This window comes from Cottoperca gobio, chromosome 12, assembly GCF_900634415.1.
Source record: "Cottoperca gobio chromosome 12, fCotGob3.1, whole genome shotgun sequence".
NCBI lineage: Eukaryota > Metazoa > Chordata > Actinopteri > Perciformes > Bovichtidae > Cottoperca > Cottoperca gobio.
The window spans coordinates 22,032,857-22,052,639 of record NC_041366.1 but is presented as its reverse complement, the minus strand read 5'-3'; the positions used below and the strand labels follow the sequence as shown (position 1 = coordinate 22,052,639).

Sequence of the window (19,783 nt, the reverse complement as noted above, 5' to 3'; positions counted from 1 at the left end):
AATTGTACGTAAATGTTCCTCAATGAATTACTTAAATTATTAAAATTCTATCGATCCACTAATCGATTAAAACGTTAATTATTTGAGCAGTAATACCCACTGTCCACTAATGTATTTCAAGAGAGAACATTTATACCAGTTACTCTCTTAAGGGCGATTATCAGGAGTAAGAGTTAAACAAACTGCGGTTTAAAAGCGTGCCTGTGTTCAGATATCTACTCTATTTGTTTGAATGGTCGTAAGTTGTAGAAAGTCCTCTTTACAAATGGAAGTTATTTTCTTTTGTACATGCAGACAGACAATGCAAAGGGTAGAAAGAGACAAAGATACCTCTGAGCAATGAAAGCAAGTGGAAGTTTAAACAGGAGCAGCTTCCTGTGTTGTATTATTCCTGTTGATTTAGCAAAGCTCTTCTTCAAACTTCACAATGCAAACAGAAAAAGATCTTTTGTTCCATCCTCAGGTCTCACAAAACAAATGACTTCATTAGATAACGGTAATCATGTCTATTTGAGATATGTATTAACTGTTCATACTTCATCACTTTCATCTGAACCGTTCGACCCACTCATGACTTATTTATTGTTTTTATCTCATGTATTCTAAAGCATATATATCTGTGAAGCCTAAAACATGTTTCCAGGTGACACGTGGACAATAAAGATGTTTACTCCGTCTGTTCGAAGGTTAGTGTGGTTAGCACTGATGGAAGTGTACCAGGGGGGGTCAGCTGAACGTACTGTGGACGCACAGATCAGTTTAACTGCAGAGAACACAAAGAAGAACACAGCAGCTCCACATTCAGAGCTCCATGCACCGCTGAGGTTCAATAAGGATCGAGGGTCACTTACGCTTTTCTGGACTGGAAGACAAATCAAGGTCCAACAGTATTTTCCCATCATGCAACACTGTGGGGGACGTCCACATTCTTCTTCTGACTATCTCAAATGTGAATAATAAATGTGGTGTCTGAATCAGTTTTAGAAAAACGGCAGATTATAATCTATTTCATATTGTCTAATCAAAAGCAGAAGAATTGATGATCGAGCACTTCTTTCGTAAAAAGATTTTATTTTTGTACATAAGATTCAGTTGATTTCCGTGCTGATGAGGACGCATACAGTCTGACAAACCAGTGCATTACAATGAAGACTTCACAGCAGTGTAGAAGGCCGGGGCGGAGCTCACAACGCGACTCCACCCTCGTGCATAAGCCTGACGTAGCCAAACAAGTTACACATTCTGTACATACAATTTATTACATGTGCTTCAACAGTGGAGAGTGAGAGCTGAGCAGTATTTCAATATCAAAACACAGTCTCCACAATGTGCAATATAATCTCTTTTAACACGTTGTGTCGCTGTGCAACTTCTGGAAACAAACACGGAAAGGAAGAATAACTTTGCGTTGTGTACATGTTGTAGTCTACACACAAGCTACCAGTGAATCCCATTTCATGTATGCTGACTGCTGACACATTTATGTCTATATTGGACTAAATTAGGTAAAATATGCAAAAATATGCTACAGACGTATCTCTCCTCAACACAGTAAAACCAAAGCAGTGGATACAAACCCTCATCTTCAGCACAGAGTAATTATACTTTCATTTTCTCATCAAAATATAACAATATTTACATATTTGCATCAGCTTTGAAATTGTGAGATAGGCCAGATCCTGTTCTTATGTGTCAAAAGTTAATGTCATCATTCATGATACAAAATAATCTCTGACCACAACATTTATTTTTAAATTACATGAATTATAGCACAATTATGTACATTTTTGAGCATTTACTTATATTTACATTACAATCAAAGTTTTGGATTTATTTTGAAGGCGCAGCTTCCACCACGTGACACAAGCTACAAACATTTAGCTTCGGATTTCTTGTTGTTGAATTGCTTAACGAAGTAAAAGTGTTAAAAAAATAAAAGCATACAGACTGCACCTCAGGTCAGTGTCTTTAACAAACATCTTGAAATGAAGGATGTGCCGTGTTATATGTTCAAATTCAGCAAATAATACCAAACAAAAACAAAATGCTAAAAGGTACAGTGTTTCATAAAGTACGGACGCCCTGAGAGGCAGGTGAGACAAACTGAAGTAAATACTTAAGAACAGGTGGAAAAAAGGTAAATTCTTCATTCATTTAAAACCTCTATTAAACAACTGCGAAACAAAGTTTTGGGAGGTGAAAAAAGATAATAATTGTATATTTACCTCGTGTTTAGAATGCATGGAGAAAAACAATAATGCTTTGAGTCCTATTTAGACCATGTGGCCGTGGTGCACTTCAGCCTCTAGTGGCCTAAATGAGAATTACAACAACAGACACTTAGATGAAATATTATCTTCTTCCACATGTTCTGAAGTCACAAACAGGAGAGTAAACAAGACTGTTTCTCACTTCCCTCTCAGTGCTTCCGTATAAAACCAATCAAGCACATCAGCTTTAAAACGAGCGTCTAAGCGATCAGACGGGCGGCTCCAACGCACATTCACATATTGTCTCAGAAGCGAATAGACCTTTGGACTTTGTTGCTATGATGACAAAGAAAGTATGTGAGGCGACTTTGGATCTTCATACAGAAAAACCTGAGTGCTTTTTCCCTCTAAAGCTGGATCGCAGCTCTTGTGGTTTTGTAAAACAGCTGTATGTAATACAGATATACTGATGGTTTCTTCCCTGGCTCCTCTTCTTGAACTCTTTGACCTGACGTGATGCTGTAAATCTGCAAGAGAGAAGCTGATCTAGAACAAATATTATTTGGGGATACTTCAAGCGCGGCGAGTGAAGCCCTCTCTGTGTACGAGAGCATCTGAACCTCGTGCTCCAAGCATCAAAGCACAAGGGTTGGGAAGTATTTGCAAACATTATTTGACCCAGGCCTGCACGGGAAACAGTGAATGGTAACTTAGTTTTCCAGGTCGTCACTATGTCGTAGCACCAAGGTGTCTGTGGGTCTTATGGCGTCTCCTCCGTCGGTGTAAAAGTCTGCCTGTCACTCGGTGCGACCTGATGTCTGTGGGAGCAGCACAGAGCTGCTGGATGTCTGGATACCTCAGTCCATCATTTCCTCCTTTGAGTAATCTCTGGATTTTCTTTTGAAGAAGCCCATCTGGAGGAGCAGAAAGCTCAGTCACAAAACGACTCACTCGAAGTCTACAGGACTTAACAGTTCGACATTTTGGGAAATATGCTTATTCCCTTTCTTGTGGAGAGAAACTACAGCGGACGAGATCTCGGGTTTGCTTAGTGAAGCTTAAAGACAGCTTGTTATTGGCTCGATCCAAAGGTTTTAAAAAACAGAACCTCTAAGGCAGGGGGGTCAAACTTGACATCTCCTTTGTTTAACCCATACAAAAAACAACAGTGCAGAAACGACACGTTGTTTTATGCAGGGTTATTACTTTGTTTATGTTTATTTGGATCTCATTTAGCTCAGTTTAATCTCCCAAGAGCCCAAATTATTATGAATTGTTGTTATGTGCGGGACACATAACCACCCATTACAACCACACATTGTATTTTTATAAACTTCACCAACAAGGTTGTGTTTGTTGGTTTGTTTGTCAGCAGGATTACAGAATAACTACTGCTCCGATTATCATGAAACTTTGTGGACGGCTGTTCTGGTCCTTTACTCCTGTAAAGGACCAGAACAGTTGTGTCTATGTTGTGGAAAAAAACATGTTTCAGCATTTTCTGACATTTTAAAGACCAAACATCTGATCGACTAATTGAGAAAAATAATGGACAGATTAATAGAGAATGAAAGTAATAGTTAGCTGCAGCCTCTATTTCCAGTCTCTATGCTAAGCTAAACTAAACTAAGCTAAACTAAACTAAGCTAAGCTAAGCTAAACTAAGCTAAGCTAAACTAAGCTAAACTAAGCTAAGCTAAACTAAGCTAAACTAAGCTAAAATAAGCTAAGCTAAACTAACCTAAGCTAAACTAAGCTAAGCTAAACTAAGCTAAGCTAAACTAAGCTAAGCTAAACTAAGCTAAACTAAACTAAGCTAAGCTAAACTAAGCTAAACTAAACTAAGCTAAAATAAGCTAAGCTAAACTAAGCTAAACTAAACTAAGCTAAGCTAAACTAAGATAAGCTAAACCAAGCTAAGCTAAACTAAACTAAGCTAAACTAAACTAAGCTAACCTAAGCTAAACTAAGCTAAGCTAAACTAAGCTAAGCTAAACTAAACTAAGCTAAGCTAAACTAAGCTAAACTAAGCTAAGCTAAACTAACCTAAGCTAAACTAAGCTAAGCTAAACTAAGCTAAGCTAAACTAAGCTAAACTAAGCTAAGCTAAACTAAGCTAAACTAAGCTAAACTAAGCTAAACTAAGATAAGCTAAACCAAGCTAAGCTAAACTAAACTAAGCTAAACTAAACTAAGCTAACCTAAACTAAACTAAACTAAGCTAAGCTAAGCTAAACTAAACTAAGCTAAACTAAGCTAAGCTAAACTAAGCAAAGCTAAACTAAACTAAAGTAAGCTAAACTAAGCTAAGCTAAGCTAAACTAAGCTAAGCTACAATATAATATATATATTACAATATAATATATATATGTTACAATATAATATATATATTACAATATAATATATACATATTACAATATAATATATATATTACAATATAATATATATGTTACAATATAATATATGTTACAATATAATATATATATGTTACAATATAATATATATATTACAATATAATATATGTGTTACAATATAATATATGTTACAATATAATATATATGTTACAATATAATATATATGTTACAATATAATATATATATTACAATATAATATATATATTACAATATAATATATATATGTTACAATATAATATATATGTTACCTTCCAGAGAGCGAAGATGACAAGTGCTAAGATCAGCAGTCCTATCAGGATGCTGATGATGATGATCCAAATGGAGATTCCTCCCAAGATCTCCTTCGACACCTGGATCTTCACCTGCACACACACACACACACACACAGTAAATGTACATACGCACACACACACACAAGCATCTGATGACAGATCGAGACACAAAGCTCTGTGACTTACACTTCTGGTGCTGTCACTGCTGCTCAGTTCAAACAGGTCGGTGTTTTTGATGCTCAGCGTTGCGTTCACCAACATGTGCAGACTGGAGAACTCGCCCTATAACATGAATCATTTAAACGTCCTTTAAATGTTTGTGATGCCATCTAAAAACACATGACGGTGACAAGTAAAGAATAAAAGAGCGAGGTGCATCTCTTTAAAAACGTTGCTCCGATGTCCTTAGATGACAAATCATTTTACACTCACACTGGAGAATACCAATATCTGTTTACATAATAACAATGTTATGAAATGTTATTTTCTGTAACCTAAATGCGAGAGGGATTTTGTTTTCACATTGTGAGATGTGTCATTGAATGAACATTTATTTTGATGATTGTTTTGTGTGTCCAGGGAAGCAGTGAATTAGCATGAATGTGTCCTTCAGGGCAAACATGAGAAAACGGTTTCACCTGGTGGAAAACAGTAAACAGTATCATGTTGAAGCTCTAAAACAAGAGCCTGGTGCAAGAGAAGGTCTGGTTTTAATGGGGACACTTGTGTTTATTATAGGAGCCGAGGTTCAACTTCCAAAATTCGGAAAACGAAGCGGTCGTTAACGTTGACGCAGCCTCAGAGATCGGAAAACACAAAAGGTTCCGACCTTGATGAACGTAGGTTTCCACACTCGGAAGGTGACGTTGACCTGACTGATCGTCGCTTCGGGGATGGAGCAGCTGAATGATGCACAGTACAGGTTTTCACAGCTCTGCAAATCACACACACACACACGCACGCACACACACACACACACACACACACACACACACACACACACACACACACACACACACACACAGAATACATTTTAGAGAATAAAGGTAAAAACTGAATATGTTGTGCACGTGAACGTCGCTGGTTAAGTCTGAGATTAAAGTAACAAGTCTTTAGATATATATATATATATTATATATATATATATATATATATATATAAATAAAAGAGACACAAAGAGACGCTCACCAGCAGGAAGACGCTCAGAGTCTCTTTCTTTGGATTCGGAAGAACAACCTCCGGGTTAATCTGTTGAGGGTTGATCCAATGAGCTGCGTCACATTCCACCTGCAGAGAGACGAGGCGGGTAGGAAGAGGGGCCTGACTCTGTAGGAGAGTGTGTGTGTGTGTGTGTGTGTGTGTGTGTGTGTGTGTATGTGTGTGTGTGTGTGTGTGTGTGTGTGTGTGTGTGTGTGTATGAATGGGTGTATATGTGTGTGTGTGTGTGTATATGAATGGGTGTATATGTGTGTGTGTGTGTGTGTGTGTGTGTGTGCACACCTGTGGGCTGGTGGTGACGCGTGTCAGGTACAGTAAGTTGTTCTTCCGAGGCGACAGGTGCGGATACATCACTGTGAGGTCCAGCGGAGGATTCACCATCTCGCCCGACTTCTCCACCTGCAGAGTCGTGCGGTGCAGAGGTGGAGATTTAACCCACATTCAGTGAAACACCAAACATGTGCGTGCAGCTGTGCACGTGTCATCTGTGTTACCGTGTAGCTGATGTTGACCTCCTCTCCGAGCATCCTGGTCTCATTGAATGAAGTGGAAAACTGTTCACCCTCTTTCACTACGATGTGTTCGTCCACGGGCCGCCTTTAAAACAAAAGAGGTCGTCTTAGATTCAGACGCGTGTTTATACATCAGATGTAGGCACCAGGACATCTGAACTCTTATTAAAGGGGAACTCCACCAATTAATATCTGCTTATAGTAATATACATCATACAAGTTAGTTTCCAGCCTCTCAACTCTGGAGGATTCCATCTCTTCTCCTCTTTACATCATATTAAAGATCTTTGACTGACAGAACAACACATTTAAAGACTTCAAACTGGGACATCTTTCTTTATTTTCTGACATTTTATAAACCAAACGATTAAGAAAATATTCTGCAGATGAATCGAATATATATATATATATATATATATATATGTATATGTATGTATATGTATGTATATATATGTATATATATATATATATATATATATATATATATATATATATATATATATATATATGTATATGTATGTATATGTATGTATATATATGTATATGTATGTATATATATGTATATATATATATATATATATATATATGTATATGTATGTATATGTATGTATATATATGTTATTATGTATATTTATATTATATCTATAATATATCTATATTATATATATATATATTATTATATCTAATTATATGTATATGTATGTATATGTATGTATCTATATGTATATGTATTGTATATATTGTATATATCTATATATATATATATTATATGTATATGTATGTTATATGTATGTATATATATGTATATGTATGTCTATGTTATGTATATATATGTAATATATATACATATATATATATATAATGTATATGTATGTCTATGTATTGTAATATATATATACATATATATATATTATCCTATATATATGTATATCTTGTATATTGTATGATATGTATGTATATATATGGTATAATGTATGCTATATGTATGTATATATATGTATATATATGTATATATATATGTATATGTATGGTATATATAGTAATATATAGATGTATATATATGTATATGTATGTATATGTATGTAGTATAGTGAGTACGGAGCTACTCACACTGAGAATATGAGTCCAGCTTCATACTTCACAGGGATGGAGATCTGCACCGTGTTGTCGTGCAGGGTTGAATCCAGCTCTTCACTGTCACTGTGGGAAATTAAATAAAACCTCATTTGTTAAATTACCACAAACCTTTAAGTATTAATTATGTAAATGAATAAACTGTTGGCTCACCTTGTGGCCGTCACGTTGATTTGAATCACTTCCTGGATGTGTTTAGGATTTACCTCAAATCTGACTTTGAGGTTTTCCTGAGGACATTCAGTTTGAATGAGCAGAAGTGACGATAGAATATAACTGTGTATATACACGATATCAACTCACCTCCACGTTGCTTCCCAAGAAGGGGTATCCAACAGCACACTCCAGCTTGGTGTGATTCAGCGTGCACGCCTTCTCCGGCTGATGATAACACAAAACATCATCATCACACACACACACACACACACACACACACACACTTCCACCAGCACGATGCAGACGGAGGAGAAATCTCACCTCTACTTTAACATAGTTGACGTTGGGGGTGAAGCTGAGGAGAACTTTCGTGTTGTACGCGTTGTCTTTGCTGTTTCTAACGTTGATGTTCACGTCGATCTTGTCTTTGTTTGTTCGGATCATCATTCTGCAGAAGGAAACACAAACGTGTGATGCACTCGTCTCCCCACAAGGGAGCAGTCACGCGCTGGTGATAAGGTCCAATGACTATGTTATTCATAAGCACACGATATACATAACTACACAACGCTCTTTCCATGCACAGCATACTTTGAAGAACATTATCTTCCTCTGTAAATATAACTCTACTCACTTTTTGACGCTAGGCTCGGCTTTGAGCGAGAGGTCAGCGATGCACTTCTCATCACTCCCACAGTCCACCAGGGGAATCTGCGAGACAGAGACGCACACTGTGAAGACGTGAAGAAGGAACCTTCGCCTCCATTACGTTTCTATTATTGTGTCCACACAAACTCCCAGTTTACAGGTGTTTAAATTGTATGATTTGAATGAACGAGATCACGGGTACAAGCGGCCAAAATGGGTTTTCTCAGACGGCTGGCGTCTCCCTTAGAGATAGGGTGAGAAGCTCAGCCATCCGTGAGAGACTCGGAGTAGAGCCGCTGCTCCTTTACGTTGAAAGGAGCCAGTTGAGGTGGTTCATCTAGTAAGGAGCCACCTGGGCGCCTCCCTAGGGAGGTGTTCCAGGTACAGCTGGGAGGAGACCCCGGGGAAGACCCAGGACTCAGTGGAGAGATTATATCTCCTCACTGGGAACGCCTCGAGATCCCCCAGTCGGAGCTGCTGCCCCCGCGACCCGACCCCAGATAAGAGGTAGACGATGGATGGATGGATTTGAATCCCCATAAATGTGACAAACTTAATATGAAATGACAATAAAAGATATTAGAAGATTTAATAGATTTTCTTCTTATTTGAACCTTTTTCAGGGACATAATATCGTCATTTTGCATTAATGCAAATTTGGAAGAGATTCTTAAAATACTGGAGCAACACAATTGGTAGAAACTGCAAAATACTAAACTGAAAGATTAAAATCTTGATGAATACAATAAAATAAAAATCTGATGCTGCTGCAGCGTTTATTGATGTTAATGTGCATGTGTACTTATTTTAATATTATTATTATTATCTTATGTTATGCATTCAATGTATCCCATTTCATTATATTTTCCATTAATAACATTGTATCTCCTTGTTCACTCTGTCTATTGTAAAACACTTTGTGCTACATTTCCTGTATGAGCTTTATTATTATTATTATTATTATTATTATTATTATTATTATTATTATTATTATTATTATTATTATTATTATCCAGAAGCTCCTCAGCAGAAATGAGCTGCTGTTGCTGAGTATTTGTTTGCACCACCGACTAAAAGGTTGCCCTCAGACGACCTTCACTTCCTGTGTCTTGTCTCCAGAGAGTTTGAGTGTCACAGTCCCATTTGTTCCCGTTCTCAGAGCTCTCCCAACGGACGGTTTGCATCGACAGTGTCTGCTCTCACGAGGAAAGATGAGAGAGAACATCACATGCAGCTCGATGTCAAAAGAAAAACTTCCGTTCGATGACTTCCCCTTTCAGCGCGTCCCTTCTCTTCCCTTTGATAACAATAGGAGACGTCCTCGCAACGCTTCCTCGCTGGTGTGAGCGCAGCGTGCGCTGCTGCGATCGGACACTGAGGATGTGTGGAGGCTCGTAAACACACCTATGGTCCCGTGTATAGAAGTGAGGGTTGCAGGCTTTCATTACATGCTTTGTATGTGCTGAAGCTGAGTTCTCGTGTAATATGTTCCCTCTTTATCTGGACACACCACTCAATGTAGTAATCTGGAGACACTCCTGTTAGAGCAACTATGCATGTGGGAGTGTGGGAAGACTGTCGGTGCTGAAACACCCTGAAGGACGGCAGTCAGCTGCTGCAGATACTAATGAAGTGTAACAGCAGCCTGTTTGGAGCCACTTCTCTGTCTTGGGTTATAAAGACAAGACAGATGGAGGATGTGTAACACGAGGAACAAATCCTTCCTGTCTGAGACTGAATCTTCTGCTTACTGTTAGTTAAAGTGCTGAGAGAGACTCTTACATGGGACATGAAACACTGTCTTACTGTCTTATTGATGGATCTGGGAAGGTTTTCATCCAGGACGGGGCCTTCGTCTTCATCAGTGAGTCCAAACTCCAAAGACACCATGAGAGGGTCTCGGAAGTCCAGCCGGGCCTGGAGCAGGTGGAGCAGGACAGAGGAGGGAGAGGAAGTTAGCAGAGAAGGACTTAAAGATCGTGTGTGTGTGTGTGTGTGTGTGTGTGTGTGTGTGTGTGTGTGTGTGTGTGTGTGTGTGTGTGTGTACACACGCTTCATCTCCCTGACTCTCATGTTAATGCTGCATTCATGTGGGGTCGGAATAATCGTAAAATTGTGTTCCCGACTTAGAAAATGAATTGTGACGCCCCCTCAAATCGGCAAAAACATGGGGGACAAAAGTAAAAGTGTTAAAACAAGTACAGCATATCAATTCTTTGCTAACATGTCATTTATAATATGGTATTAAGTTGTAACTGTGATTAGTTAGAAACCTGATAAGTCAGATGAATTATATAAACAATATAAACAGATATCAACGTGTTGTTTAAATAAAATACTCTTGTAGCGTCCATGTTGTTTCCACATTACAACTTAAAGCTCATGAACACACCAAACACACTTCCCAACTGGGACCATCAGGGGAGCAAGTGAATGCAGCGTAATGTCGCCTCATTTTGTTGGAGTAATAATAATAATAATAATAATAAGCTTTAATCCCTCCACCTTTCTTATTTTGCCTGACTGCCTGATAGTATTTATAGTTTGGAGGACACGTCTCTGAGTAAGCTCAGCCTGAGTTGTAATTCCAAGTTGAAGATATCTTTTTAAGTGACGATATCTCCACGACATAAGTTTCTGTAAAGCCTCCATCGCTGGGAAAGAGATTGGACATGATATCCAATGTTCAAAACATTTCAGAATCACAAACGTTAACAGTCCTCATCCTCTGGGCACCAGGTCTGTTCAAACCTTCATGGCAGTCCATTCAATGGTTGCTGGAATATTATATCACCCAATATAAAGTTGAGGGATGTTGCAGAATGCTTCTCATCGCAGTACAGCTTGTGTTGCATCAGGTTCACACAGGAGTCTGTGTTGGGCTCGTGCCACATTTAGATTTAACCTGAGAAAGAGTCCAACACAAGGAACACATGCTGCGTCTGTGGTCAGGCTTGGAGCAAGATAAGGTCACAAACATTTCTGCAGCTCACAGTGTTAAACGCATGTTTGGGTCTGTTCCTCTTGGTAAGACAGACAGTCGTGGTGCTTTTAGTGCTTTTAGACGCTCTGACCCTCGGAGACCTCTACACGGGAAGTCTTGTGGGAGGCTTGTGCACAAACAGCACAGAGCTGATATTCATCGCTCGGCATGGCACAGCTGTTTCCACTGATTAGTTCCTCTTTCTCTCGCTCGGGGCAGATAATCAGAGGAATGAGAAACGTTCTACACGATGTCACATTGCAGGAGACGGCTCAGGTTTACAGTAGGTGGTGCAGTCGTGATGAACAGTCTGTGATGTGTTCGTTAGGCACTTGGAGAAATCTTCCTCGACCTGGAACTCATTTTGTCTCCCTCTCTTCCAGATAATTTATCACATGCTGTGCGATGCATGCTTTGATCAGGACGGGTCTGTTTCTTGTTAGAACAACGGTCCTCCTGCTCTGCACAACACTTCTCACAGCTTTGTCCCGTCTCCGTTCTGGCTCAAAACACCATTTACATCTCCAAATAACTTTCATGAATGAACGTCTCACAATGTGTCATCATCCAGTTGATCTGCTGTGTTTCGTGGATACTGTGCACAAAATAATGAAGTTTTGGTTGTTTATAAGAAGCCATAACTAACTCAACGTGTACGTCATAAAGGTCAGAGTACTTGCCGACATCATGAAGGTTACAGGCGCACATTTCCTCTCTCGGTCCATGATGTTGAAGCTCCTGGTAATCCTACGATCACTCTTGTCGTCAGAGTCAATAAATGATGCTCTTGCTTTCGCACGCAGAGCGTCCAGAGTCAGACTGTAGCGGATCTCTACAGGACACAGCAGAGAGGAAAATATGTTATAATGAAGCGCAGCGACTTTAACAGTGAGGAGGCAGAGACATGTATGCACTAGTTTGACAGGCTAAGTTAATGAACATCAACAAAATGTGAACGTGCAGAGTTTTACACCCGTAGTAAATAGGACGCTGCATGGCTCACCTGCAGCCGCGTTCACGTCCTGCTTGTCAGATTTGATACTGTACACGAAACACACCTCAGTAGTCACGCACACAGATTTGCGTCCACCATGCTCACACTGATACTGAGTCTGCTGCAGGTTGATTTTAACGGGGTCAAAGGTCATGTTGGCACGGAGCTCTGCAACATCTCTGGACCTGGGGAAAGGAAACAGACATGCCAAATTGTAGAAAGCAGAATTGTAGTTGTTGCAACATGTGTGTGTGTGTGTATGTGTGTGTGTGTGTGTGTGTGTGTGTGTGTGTGTGTGTGTGTGTGTGTTGAGCTGTGTGCATGCACTATTTTCTCAAAGGAAGGAACACGACACGGATGCATCTTGAGAGTGAAACTTGGCCTCAACTTTCTCTATCCAACCGTTGAGCTTTCTAAAACACAGCCAAGACTCCAGGAAGAACAGCCGCCTGCTGCCAAATCCTATTTAAACTCTAAGTCACTTGGGAGATGGAGTTTTCACACAGCTTAGCTGAGCCTCTGCCAGTAGAAACTGTGGGAGAAGGTCTTCCTGCGAAGTTAAATCATGACGTGGGCTGACTTTGGGGGAAGAAGTCCAACAGCCAACAGAGATCATTAGGAAGTTGTTGGTCTCGAGCCGACACGCCCAGTGGGACGTGCACAGCTGTCCAAACCCGAGTAAGACAATGCAAAACGGACGTGTAAGATGAAGTCTCCGGGGGACGGGAGCTGCGGCTGGTTATACTTCAGGTGGAATGTGTAGTTTTAGGAGTGAATGTTTATATGTGAGGATGTCTCACCAGAACAGTGACGCCCCGCCCAGACCTCCTATGGTAACATCAGTGATTCCATCTCCATTCAGATCCATGACTCCATGTATGGACTGACCGAAGAATTTCACCTTTACACCATCTCCACCTGCAGGGATGTGCTAAAGACAAACGCAGAACCAATTACAGCACATTAAAGGAACATTACGATTTATTTTAACCCGGTTTATTACAGATAAATGTGGTTATAATGGTAAATAAGTGAAAGATAAATTTCCGAAGTCAGATTGTATAGAAGTCTATGAGAAAATGATCCTACATTTCACTTAATTTATTACCTCAGGAAACATTTTCCTAATGAGTTTATGTTTCAATCTGTAGTTTCAAGTTTTCTTCAATACATGATGTTCATTTAGTAAATCATGTTTCTATGTTTCTATATCTATAAAATAGACGATGAAGCAGCGTCTGCTTTAGGGCGGGGCTACCTTGTGATTGACAGGTCACTACCACGATGTTCAGTTGTATAAAAATTAATTTGGAGGAGTTGGAGGAGTCATTTCTAGCCAAAATGTCCAAATTAATATCACAGTTAACGTGAATTATGGATGCACCTCGCTAAATAAGATAGCTAGCACTAGCATTAACTGAACCTTTATGCAGTCTATGTTCTCACCTGTACAAACTTCTCTTTCAGTGACGTCTTCTCTCCATGATAGATATACACGGCCCCTCGGTGGTCGTTCTCAAGAGGTGCACCGATAGCCACGTCATTAAACCCGTCGAGGTTGAGATCTGATACCGCTGCGATGGCCGTTCCAAACCGGGCACCACATGGTTCATTTTTATTAGTGCAGCTTTCTGAGTGGGCAGTACAGCACGACTGATTGACAGGCTTTAAAGTGAACTTGTGCTCAAACTGGTCGTCCTGGAGCAAAGACAAAAACAAGGAGACGATGAGAAACAACAATCGGTGGGTTCACCATCGCAATCTGACATGAGCTTTTTCAATCAGAGGAAATATCTTCCTTTTTCTTTAATGAATCTTCTGTACCTTGTTGAGTTTGTAGACGTAAACTTGTCCCTGCTCGTTTTTTTCCGTGCCCATGTACATTGGAGCTCCGACCAAGAGGAGATCTGTGTAGGAATCTCCGTCCACGTCGACAGTCTGCAGGACGCTGCCGAAGTAGGAACCGATCTGCAACACACAACAACATAACAGCAAAACATTAAAGTAGAGTTAACGATGACGACAAGACAGAAAGAGGCTGACCTGAACACTGGACAGAAAGAGGCTGACCTGAACACCGGACAGAAAGAGGCTGACCTGAACACCGGACAGAAAGAGGCTCACCTGAACACCGGACAGAAAGAGGCTGACCTGAACACCGGACAGAAAGAGGCTCACCTGAACACCGGACAGAAAGAGGCTGACCTGAACACCGGACAGAAAGAGGCTGACCTGAACACCGGACAGAAAGAGGCTGACCTGAACACCGGACAGAAAGAGGCTCACCTGAACACCGGACAGAAAGAGGCTGACCTGAACACCGGACAGAAAGAGGCTGACCTGAACACCGGACAGAAAGAGGCTCACCTGAACACCGGACAGAAAGAGGCTGACCTGAACACCGGACAGAAAGAGGCTGACCTGAACACCGGACAGAAAGAGGCTCACCTGAACACCGGACAGAAAGAGGCTGACCTGAACACCGGACAGAAAGAGGCTCACCTGAACACCGGACAGAAAGAGGCTGACCTGAACACCGGACAGAAAGAGGCTGACCTGAACACCGGACATAGAGAGGCTGACCTGAACACCGGACATAAAGAGGCTGACCTGAACACCGGACAGAAAGAGGCTGACCTGAACACTGGACATAAAGAGGCTGACCTGAACACCGGACATAAAGAGGCTGACCTGAACACCGGACATAAAGAGCCTGACCTGAACACCGGACAGAAAGAGGCTGACCTGAACACTGGACATAAAGAGGCTGACCTGAACACCGGACATAAAGAGGCTGACCTGAACACCGGACAGAAAGAGGCTGACCTGAACACCGGACAGAAAGAGGCTCACCTGAACACCGGACAGAAAGAGGCTGACCTGAACACCGGACAGAAAGAGGCTCACCTGAACACCGGACAGAAAGAGGCTGACCTGAACACCGGACAGAAAGAGGCTCACCTGAACACCGGACAGAAAGAGGCTGACCTGAACACCGGACAGAAAGAGGCTCACCTGAACACCGGACAGAAAGAGGCTGACCTGAACACCGGACAGAAAGAGGCTGACCTGAACACCGGACAGAAAGAGGCTCACCTGAACACCGGACAGAAAGAGGCTGACCTGAACACCGGACAGAAAGAGGCTGACCTGAACACCGGACAGAAAGAGGCTCACCTGAACACCGGACAGAAAGAGGCTGACCTGAACACCGGACAGAAAGAGGCTCACCTGAACACCGGACAGAAAGAGGCTGACCTGAACACCGGACAGAAGAGGCTGACCTGAACACCGGACATAAAGAGGCTGACCTGAACACCGGACATAGAGAGGCTGACCTGAACACCGGACATAAAGAGGCTGACCTGAACACCGGACAGAAAGAGGCTGACCTGAACACTGGACATAAAGAGGCTGACCTGAACACCGGACATAAAGAGGCTGACCTGAACACCGGACATAAAGAGCCTGACCTGAACACCGGACAGAAAGAGGCTGACCTGAACACTGGACATAAAGAGGCTGACCTGAACACCGGACATAAAGAGGCTGACCTGAACACCGGACATAAAGAGCCTGACCTGAACACCGGACAGAAAGAGGCTGACCTGAACACTGGACATAAAGAGGCTGACCTGAACACCGGACAGAAAGAGGCTGACCTGAACACTGGACATAAAGAGGCTGACCTGAACACCGGACATAAAGAGCCTGACCTGAACATTGGACATAAAGAGGCTGACCTGAACACTGGACATAAAGAGGCTGACCTGAACACCGGACAAAAAGACGCTCACATGAACACCAGACAGAAAGAGGCTCACCTGTTCTCCTTTCAGGATCTGTAAGACGACAATTTGGTTCTTTTCATTCAGACGATAGATAACAACCCGGCCTGTGTGGTTGTACCGCGGTGCACCCGTGATGTACAGAACTCCTTCAGGGGTGGATGCTGACTGAACATCATAACCTACAGAAACACGTGCACACACAAGTAGATTCAATGCAAACATAAACACGCATCGTCATGATATATGCACTTAACGACAGCATGAGAAAAACAACTCTGACTCTCTTTTGAAGGATATTTTTAGACACTGTTTACGTCTCACTGTGTGGAGGAAACAGTAAAACACTACTGGAAACTGGCAGAACACACAAACACTCCAGCACACAAAGGCTACGTATGCAAAGTCTCCAGTACGAGGTACGAACATATGCCAACAGCTGAGTTTACAGTACGCGAGCCTGGACTCATCGCTGCTCTTTCTAATGACATGTTGATTAAATAAGTTGATATTAAGATGCTGCGGTTGCTCTGCGAGCCATAAAAGGCAGCAGGACAGAGAGAAAAGCCTGTGTATATTATTTATGTGACAAAAACATCTGCGGTTTGTTGGAGGAAGACAAATCACACATCTTACTCCTGCAAGCAACAGAAACTTATTGTAATATTTCACATTATCTTTATAAATATGCAGTGTATCTCTCTGTGTAACAGAAAGTCTCAGGTCAGATAGAGTTGTTCATGCAGCTGTAAATATTGTATTCTCTATATTTTATTTAGCTTATTAACAGGTATATGTTTTAAATATATATATTTTTACGGGCACTGGCAGAAGAAACACTAAAGCACGTCTGCAGCGGACCTGGAAGCTACAAAACTTGTTTTAGCTTATCCGCCACACAAGCAATTTTTATTCCGGTATCCAGTTCCTATTAAGGCTCAGGTTACTTTATTGTCTCCCATGGGAGAACATTGTCTCAGAGAAAGGGAAATTGAGACAAGACCTCACAATAAAACACGTGCAAATCTCAACCTGAGCCTCAAAACACACACACGTCTCATGTTATTTGTTCACAAGCCAAACCTATGATCTGTTGGTTCATCACTCCCCCAGAAGCTGATTGAGAAAGTTTTTTCTCAGCGCCTTTAAAGGGACATGTCATACTCAATTTCAGTTCCATTGTATTTTGGGTTTTTACTAGAACATGTATGCACGCTTTAATATTTTTCACCCTGTCGCTTTAAGCCCCTCCTCCAGAAAAAGCCCAGTCTTCTCTGATTGGCTTGCGAGAAACATATGGCGCACGTTAGCAAAGGTAGCTCTCAAGTCGTGGGTGGAGATACTGAGATGGGAGTCTTGTTGAATCCCATGTTTTCTGAGTGTGTTGGAGGATCATCCAGATGCCCAGATGTTTGTGTTTTCCATGATGTTACGAGTCAACTCACCGAGGTACCCGGCGAGTCCTTCGTACCCGGCCTCCGTCTCTGGGTCGTAGAACTGGGTCTTCCCTGGAATGATGGTTCCTGCAGCCGTGTGCATCACCACGGTCCCGTTCCAGTCATACGCTCCCACGGCTCCCAGTAACACTCCGTCCTGACGGAGACACCAGAGCTCAGGTTAGTGGTGCACTAAATATAAATATTATTATTATTATAATATGCAGCTGCTTGAAGTGGAGATCAGTTTAAATAATATGCTTTTGGGTGAATTAATCTATAAAGGTTATATTTTATTTGGTAAACATATATTTTAATAAACAATCTGAGTAACTAAGAAAGAAAATGTCTAATTATTTCTTGATATTTTCTATATTCTTTCTTCTTTTTCTCCGTATTGTTTTTCATGCATTTATTATTTCTTGTATTTTTTATAAATAAGTCTATGGGAATAGAAAGCAAAGTACCTTAAATTGTACCTTAATAATTAGTGCTGAAACATTTATTCACTAATCAACAACAATTGTTTTAATCAAGTAATTGTTAAAGTTATTTATTAAAACTAAACACCTTCAGCGTTTTATATCGCTGTAAATAAAACATGTAAACTAAGTAAAGTCATTTTAAAATAACATTTCAGCATTTCACTAATTGATTCACTGATTAATTAACTAATATATAGAAATAAAAGATTGACAAGTCAATAAATAATGTAAATAATCCTATAATAAATGTAAAGACACAAGTCAACCTGGATAGAATGTCATAAAGTGGAATAGACCACAAAGGTCTCCAGGAAACAGAGTTATCTTCTAGGAAGGGGGGGGGGGGGTCACACAGGACATAACGTGTCATTAGTCACAATGAACTGCGTCAACAGGGTCTTTCCCGCTCCTGAGTTTAGTCGTGTTTGGTTGAATGAGCCGCTGATAACGTGAGTCAGCAGCAGGAAGACGTTTTAAACAGACACAGGAAATACCTAATGAATGAATTTGAGAGGCATGTGCATGTTGTTTCTACAGCCGTGGACATCTGACTCTCTGTAGCGCCTCCAGTTTGTTTCTTATCTTTCTGTCTCTCACATGCGATCAGACCCAACACGACGCGTCTGCAGCAGCACACAGAGAGTCTGTGTCTGCTGACCGAGGGGAATCACCGAAGGGTTGAAGATGCACCAGAGATGACACTGCTGCATTGTGTCTGGACCAGTTCATTAGTTAAGCAAACCTCCGCGCCAACACTTACACTCGCACGCAAAGCATCAAAAACAAGCAGTTATTCTACAGATGAACTTCTCTGTGATCTAAAGATACGATGCGCTCGTCATTCTGGTTCAGAGATTCTACAGAAAGTTGTGCAATGATTAGATTTAGACTTACTTTAGAAGAGTGCGCACTGAAGCCAGCCTGGGACATCTCCATCTCAAAGGAGGAGGTGAAATTGCCGGTTGTCGCTGAGGAAGGAAAAGTTTGTTTTAAACACATGAGATGTTGTATCTCACTGGAACGTTACTGACTCATTGTTAGATAATAATAATAATAATAATAATAATAATAATAATAATAATAATAATAATAATAATAATAATAATAATAATAATAAGCTTTATTTGTAGAGCACCTTTCATACAAGAACTACAGCCCAAAGTGCTTCACAGCAGAAACATCAAACTTAGTAGAAGATGAGACAGAGCATTTACAGCACAATAATCACAGTGTTGATGTAAATGAGTGTGAAGTCAATTAAAATAATATAAAGAACAGAATTAAAATAGTATAAATAACACTGGAGATCATGCCTAGTGTCTGTATCTGTGCCGTACTTAACGACCTCCTGAAACCACGTTCATCACCATTCTTGTAGATGTTTGAAAGGATCAGAGCCACATGTTGAAAGCATGAGATCCACAATGGGCCCCTGTGGCCCTTCAGCTGGTTTACTCCCTTTGCTACACATTCTTCAGAGTCTTCCCGTTTCATAAACAAACCCCACTTTGTTAAGTTTGATGAAATCTATCG

At 40.8% G+C, this 19,783-nt stretch overlaps 1 protein-coding gene across 1 annotated transcript in view; it reads right to left on the bottom strand.

Moving 5' to 3' along the window:
- Nucleotides 1–1,054: 1,054 nt before the first annotated feature.
- Nucleotides 1,055–19,783, bottom strand: part of itga1 (integrin, alpha 1) — a 58,110-nt gene continuing 39,381 nt past the window's right edge. The window contains exons 10-30 of the mRNA XM_029444934.1: nt 19,145–19,218; nt 17,775–17,922; nt 16,366–16,511; nt 14,366–14,509; nt 13,988–14,239; nt 13,342–13,472; nt 12,551–12,726; nt 12,228–12,379; nt 10,371–10,481; nt 8,551–8,627; nt 8,238–8,364; nt 8,064–8,141; nt 7,914–7,990; nt 7,737–7,826; nt 6,609–6,711; nt 6,397–6,513; nt 6,085–6,183; nt 5,726–5,830; nt 5,083–5,178; nt 4,873–4,986; nt 1,055–3,124 (exon numbers count right to left, since the gene is read on the bottom strand). Of these exons, the coding sequence (XP_029300794.1) occupies nt 3,068–3,124; nt 4,873–4,986; nt 5,083–5,178; nt 5,726–5,830; nt 6,085–6,183; nt 6,397–6,513; nt 6,609–6,711; nt 7,737–7,826; nt 7,914–7,990; nt 8,064–8,141; nt 8,238–8,364; nt 8,551–8,627; nt 10,371–10,481; nt 12,228–12,379; nt 12,551–12,726; nt 13,342–13,472; nt 13,988–14,239; nt 14,366–14,509; nt 16,366–16,511; nt 17,775–17,922; nt 19,145–19,218 (2,474 nt within the window). The 3' untranslated portion in view covers nt 1,055–3,067. The remainder of the gene's footprint in view (nt 3,125–4,872; nt 4,987–5,082; nt 5,179–5,725; nt 5,831–6,084; nt 6,184–6,396; nt 6,514–6,608; nt 6,712–7,736; nt 7,827–7,913; nt 7,991–8,063; nt 8,142–8,237; nt 8,365–8,550; nt 8,628–10,370; nt 10,482–12,227; nt 12,380–12,550; nt 12,727–13,341; nt 13,473–13,987; nt 14,240–14,365; nt 14,510–16,365; nt 16,512–17,774; nt 17,923–19,144; nt 19,219–19,783) is intronic.